General features: G+C 38.0%; 1 protein-coding gene and 1 long non-coding RNA gene across 2 annotated transcripts; both read left to right on the top strand.

Moving 5' to 3' along the window:
• Positions 1-410: 410 nt before the first annotated feature.
• On the top strand, positions 411-1,998 carry LOC309714541 (ATP-dependent DNA helicase PIF1-like). The gene is made up of 2 exons (XM_082547086.1): positions 411-1,504; positions 1,827-1,998. The coding sequence occupies exons 1-2, from the start codon at positions 456-458 to the stop codon at positions 1,849-1,851; spliced, it is 1,074 nt and encodes a 357-aa protein (XP_082403212.1). The 5' UTR covers positions 411-455; the 3' UTR covers positions 1,852-1,998.
• A 1,072-nt stretch (positions 1,999-3,070) lies between these two features.
• LOC309714786 lies at positions 3,071-5,075 on the top strand. The gene is made up of 3 exons (XR_014279022.1): positions 3,071-3,583; positions 3,700-3,803; positions 3,908-5,075. It is a non-coding gene; the product is annotated as an uncharacterized lncRNA (long non-coding RNA).
• The last annotated feature ends 971 nt before the right edge of the window (positions 5,076-6,046 follow it).

Below are 6,046 nucleotides of genomic sequence, written 5' to 3' on the forward strand. Positions count from 1 at the left end.
AAGTCAGAGCCATCAGGGAACCCCCTGCTATTGATCCCACATTGTTACGTCAGATGTTTCAGAATCTGAACAAGAAGCAAGCCTGCATATTTTATGCAGTTAGAGACTGGTGCATTAAAAGAGTCTGTGCTCTAAATCCAGAGCAGTTTTTCTTTTATATTAATGGTGGTGCTGGAACAGGAAAATCACATCTTATCAAATGCATCTACTCAGAAGCATCTAAGATACTGAGCAAAGTGCCCAGATATGCAGACGACGTTGACATATCAAAACCCACTGTCCTGTTAACTGCTTTCACTGGGACTGCAGCTTTTAACATTTCTGGAACAACACTGCATTCTCTTCTCAAGCTGCCTAGAAGCTTAAAACCTCCCATTCAGGGACTTGGCAATCAGCTGGATGAAGTCAGATCAGAACTTTTGAATGCTGAAATAATCGTCATTGACGAAGTGTCTATGGTGTCAAGACATCTGTTTGCATATGTAGATGCAAGACTCAAACAGATCAAAGGGACTCGGAGACCCTTTGGAGGCATGTCAGTCATTGCTGTCGGAGACTTCTATCAGCTACCCCCAGTGCGACAGTCTAAACCTCTCTGTGTGCACGACCCGTCTGAGATCGACCTGTGGCGGGAGCATTTTCAGATGATCACTCTGACTGAGATTATGCGTCAGAAAGATGATGTTGTCTTTGCAGAGATGCTGAACAGAATTCGTGTGAAAGGAAAGTTGGATGAGCTTTGCGAAGCAGATAGAAATTTGTTGTCACAGGCCATAACTGAACCAGCCCTTTGTCCAACTGATGCGTTGCACATTTTTGCAACTAATAAAGAAGTGGATGCACACAACTCTGCAACACTGGCTCTGCTCCACACTCATATCATTGACATCCATGCAGATGATTATAGAAAAGATCCTAGAACTGGCAGAATGGCACTTCAAGACAGACCATTGAAAGGAGGTAAAAACGAGTTACCAGACACACTGAAAGTTGCAGAAGGAGCTCGTGTCATGCTCACCAGAAACATTGACATACAAAATGGTTTGGTTAATGGAGCTTTTGGAATACTACTTAGAGTAGTTCACTCTGAAAACGACCAACACATCATCAAGCTTGGACTTAAAATGGATAATGAGACATCTGGAAAGAATAACCGCACACCAGCAGACGACATGGTGTACATTGAGAGAGCAGAGGAGAATCTGAAGCAGAAAGGAGTGGTACGAAGACAGTTCCCAGTGAAGCTGGCCTTTGCATGTACAATACATAAGGTACAGGGTATGACAACTACATCAGCTGTTGTCTCTCTTAAGAGCATTTTTGAGCCCGGCATGGCCTACGTAGCTGTCAGTAGAGTGACGTCTCTCAGTGGACTGTATCTTCTTGATATGGAAGAGAAAAAAATATTCACCAACCCAGAAATCACTGCAGCGCTTGAGAACATGAGACAAGCCAACCTTGATGACATGATGCCTCTTCTACACGTGAGGCAAACACTGAGCAGGTCAGAGGTTTTCACCATTGTTCATCATAATACAGAGGGACTGCCAGCTCACATTAATGACATCAAAAGTCACCATGAATTGTGTCTAGCAGATGTTTTGTGCCTAACAGAAACACACCTGCGGGGCTCTTTTGTCGCAGAGAGTCTCCACTTGGAAAATTACAATTTGTTCAAACGCAACAGACACCTGTCCTACACAAACTTTCCCCAGATGGCAAACAGAAGTGGTGGTGGAGTTGCTGTTTATGTGAAAAGTGACATTCAAGTGCATGAAAAACAGTACATCCATAATGTAACTGACCTTGAATTTCTGGCTTTAAAGGTTGAAGCACCAGTCAGTGCTCTGATTGCAGTTGTATACAGACCTCCAGACTACACTCTGAGGCCATTCCTGAAAAACCTGGTAAGCCTATTAGACTCATTGGAGATCATGGACTGTCATCCCATCATAGTTTGTGGTGATTTTAATGAGAATGTTTTATCCAGTGCAAACAAACCAATCCTGGAGCTGTTTGAGTCTAGGGGATACGCACAGGTCATCACTGCCCCTACCACAGAGAAGAACACACTGCTTGACCTAATTTTCATTTCTCAGTCAGATCAATGTCTCCATTCTGGAGTCATGAAGACATACCATAGTTACCATGACCCAGTATACTGTGTATTGTCCTGTGATGATTCATGATCTAGATCTTTGAATACAGTAAGTAATTTCTATATTTTTGAATGACTTAAGAAAGTAGAGCGATATTTAAAAGTTGACGCCCTGCATTGCAGTATAATGGTTGAATTGTTTACATAAAATACAATTACATGAATTAAGTAATGATATCAGTAAAAGATGACAATTTTATTTATTACAGAAAATCTAAAATTCACTAACAGTAACCTATAAATGTCAGAAAAATCAAATATAGCAGTTTGAAACGAACAGTGTAGGCATATCCTCTCTGCAGCCAGGCTTCAACATCCTGCCAGGCTGCCCCAGTCTCACTGTGGCTGGGAGGGAGGGAGGGTGGACCAGAGGATTGCCTACACAACACATAAATGTTCAACAGCTTCTTCATTGTTTCTGAGAGAACAATAATGACTAAAGGTTGCTTTTTAAAAAAACAAACAAACAAACAAACAAACAAACAAACAAACAAACCTAATTACAGCAATAATGACAGTTAAGCCACTTTATGTGTGCCTCTATTTTGAAATACTATTTACAAAAATGTTATTATTTTGGTTTGTTATAAACTTTAAACTTTTTCAAAAGTATACGATTATATTTTTGGACAAATCTTTCGATGAAACATAAATTTTTATGAGCTTTTATCATGTTTCGGCCAGTGCATTTATTAGGGTGGGTCTGGGTTGATAACTGCACATTTCTGGCCAGAAATGTTTCAGCAGTGTTACATAAGTAGTACATATGTAACACTTGCTTTCTGTTACCAGCTGATACCCTACATTTGTATAGACATTGGATGGTGTGAGGTTGGGGAGTTGAGTGGGGGGGGGGGGGGGGGGTTACGGTGGGAGCTGAGGGGGGGGGGGGGGGTGTTAGGTTTCCTTTTTTCTTTTTCTTTTTTAAGAGAGACACAGTCCTCCTGTGTCTTCTCCAAGCTTCACATGTAAGATCCAACAGTGTGAAGCACATAGCAGCTAGAAACTGTAATGCCACAGATCAGAGAGGCTTCATCATCACCATCTTCATCGCCGTACGATCAGAGCGTGAGACTTCACATCTGGAGCACAGGAGACATTCTGTGATAAGTCCTCCTTCTAGCTTGTCCCACAAGCAGTCGGTGAGATTTACTCACAACAAAAAGGGTTAATGACATAATTTCCATGAAAACATGTATTCATTCTTTGTAAAGTGTTTAAATTGTGTTTTCACTTGACCTTAGGAGTGTTAGAGTGTATTGTAATGTCTGTACTCAGGTGTTTCCCTCTGTGATCCATCCCCATCAGAGCTGAGACACTCAGGACTGAACAGACTGCACAGTTTCTGTGACCGAGCCTCCAAAACACCTTCTTTGAAACCACTCATGATAGAAGGGCTTCATATTTGCAGCAGCACTACTACAGGTATTCAGTTTATTACAGGATGTGTTTGTTTCTTAGGACCAGCTCTGAGTGCACACTACCTAACATATACACCTTTCTGTTCATTACAAACCAACTACTCTGGATCATACGGCCAGTTGGCAGGAATGTTGCTGCAGGAAAACATCCCTGGAGATCACCATCATTGTCAGACTGACTGTGCCTCCTCTGTGCAGTGTCAAGATCCTCTCTAAATGAGTGTGTAAGTTAACATTTTCATTATTTTATTCCCTTTGACAAGACAAGTATCACTGATATTTACATTTACAACTACATATGTTCCCGTTTTCTGCTCTTCTTTTAAAGTCCTCAGCTATCCTGCTTCTGTGCTGCTTGCCACACATCAAACACTGGCCGGATGACAGGGAGGATCCACTCTGAAGTCACTGGACATGATGAGGATCATATGGGACTTCATAGTTTCACAGAAACATTGTGCTCTGTGATTACAGGTTTTAAATGGACATAATGACTGCCTCTCTCTGATCAACAGGCTAAAGGATTGTTTTCATTGTTAGTGCTCTGTACAATGTATGCTTATTTAATATTTCATCACAGAGCAAACCTTTATTTATTTAACATTTTTTTATTTTGTTTTAATGTTGAATTAACTGTGGGGATTTTTTTAAGTGGGCACTTGGGATGTCATATGACCAGAAATGTGGTAACTGGAATTCAACAGTATGGAAGAAAAAATCTGCTGAGAACGAAACACATACAAAAACCCCCAAGAAAATTCAAATTCATTCCATGTAATCCAATCTAAAACATTTTAAACTGCTGAACAGCAACACAAACAGTGTTAAAAAACAGTGTTAACAGAATGATTATGATGATTTTGTACCAAAGTTTCAGGTCACATGGCACACCTAGTGTGTAGTGTGGGGTATCAGCTGGTAAGTATAGGTTTTTTCATATTTGTGTCCTTAGAGTTTAGATAGATAAAGCCTTGTGTATAATAATTAGTCATAACCACAACTCAAAGTCAGGGACTAACTAAATTTGGGACTTTGTGTCTGAGCCCAGGTTAAAACAATGTGTAAAAAAGCATTTAGTGGCATGGCTGAACAATGCTGTATTGATACTTATTTATCCATGTTCACAAAAAGGACTAATGTGTTTATTTGATTATTTGCATGTGTTAAACTGTGTCACCACCTTAGGCTTTCATTTGAGTTTACTCACAAATCTCTATACAGTTCTCTTTTACCACTGTGTGGATTCTGTTTACATTAAAACATAAAAAAGAATGAGTAATAAAAAGATGTGTAGACAGATCAGAAGATTAAGTAGACCGATAGAAACAGCTGTTCAGCCATGTTCTAAGAAACCAACACAATTTAAAGGTTCAGGATTGTGGTTTTAAAAGTTGAATTTTCATGTATTTCATATGTTGCTCATTATTTTTTATTTAGTTATTTAATTTAGTTATTTTTCTTTATTCTACCAGTCCTTTTCAGAAAGAAGCTGTAAAATATGACTTAAGATTTTTATGTTATTTTCTATGACATACAAAACAAATTGATGTATGTAATACTATGATGAAAAACATCATGCTGTATATTAAAGTTTGTATTTTCTGCAGAATGTTTGTTCATCTTTTAAGTTCATTTCAATTAGAAGAATATGAACTTTTAATATTCATTCAGAGGTTTTCTGACTCTAAATTTTCTTTTGTCATTACTCATCTTTTTATTATTTACATTTTAAACATGCTTAGCTTTTTCCAACTTCTTCTATGTGAACATCAGCTTTCAAAGGTTCTGCACTTTTATTTGCAGGTTAAAAATTCTGTATTTTCCAGCTCATTCAGATTTTTAACTTAACATTCAGCAATTAATTCATTTCAGTGCATACATTCAGATTCAAGCATTCACACTGCAGTTTCTTCAGAAAATGCACTTTCTAGTTATTATTATTATTATTATATTTTATTCTGTATTCCGTACGTTTTTTGTAATCCTATAACTTCAAAACCGTTCAACTTAGAAAAACCATTCAAACACCGTTAGATTCCTATTCTTTTGGACAACACTGCTTCTATTTTTCATATTTTTAACATTTATATTTTTAATTTTATTCAACTTTATTCAACAAAAATTTATAATGTATTTCAATGGGGAGACCCTTCAAATCCTCATTCAACTTACTCATTTTTAAACTCTTACTACTTCCACATACATTGACATAGAGCCACCATTCAAACTTTAAAACGAAGACAAGACATTCAACTATTCAACTTGTATTTATCTTTTCAATATCTATTATACTTTTTCTTCAGTTCCAGTTTAAGTTTCATGATGTTTTTTCACCCGTTTCAGAGTTTATAATGGGTGTGTATGGGACGGAATGTTGGGGCTAGAGTGAGGCAGCTCAACTGCTAGAGTGAGAGGAGCAAAAAAATTAATCTTAAAATATTTTTTAAAACTGCTGCTGTGTCCGCAG

The sequence above is a fragment of the Aulonocara stuartgranti genome (assembly GCF_965226115.1).
Source record: "Aulonocara stuartgranti genome assembly, chromosome: 9".
NCBI lineage: Eukaryota > Metazoa > Chordata > Actinopteri > Cichliformes > Cichlidae > Aulonocara > Aulonocara stuartgranti.

What these genes read in the sequence shown, in the direction of transcription:
- LOC309714541 (XM_082547086.1), top strand. Translation starts at nt 456, where the DNA reads ATGGTGTCAAGACATCTGTTTGCATATGTAGATGCAAGACTCAAACAG. An exon ending in GTGAGGCAAACACTGAGCAG is followed by an intron (nt 1,505 to 1,826) that starts GTCAGAGGTTTT and finishes CTGGCTTTAAAG; the next exon opens with GTTGAAGCACCAGTCAGTGC.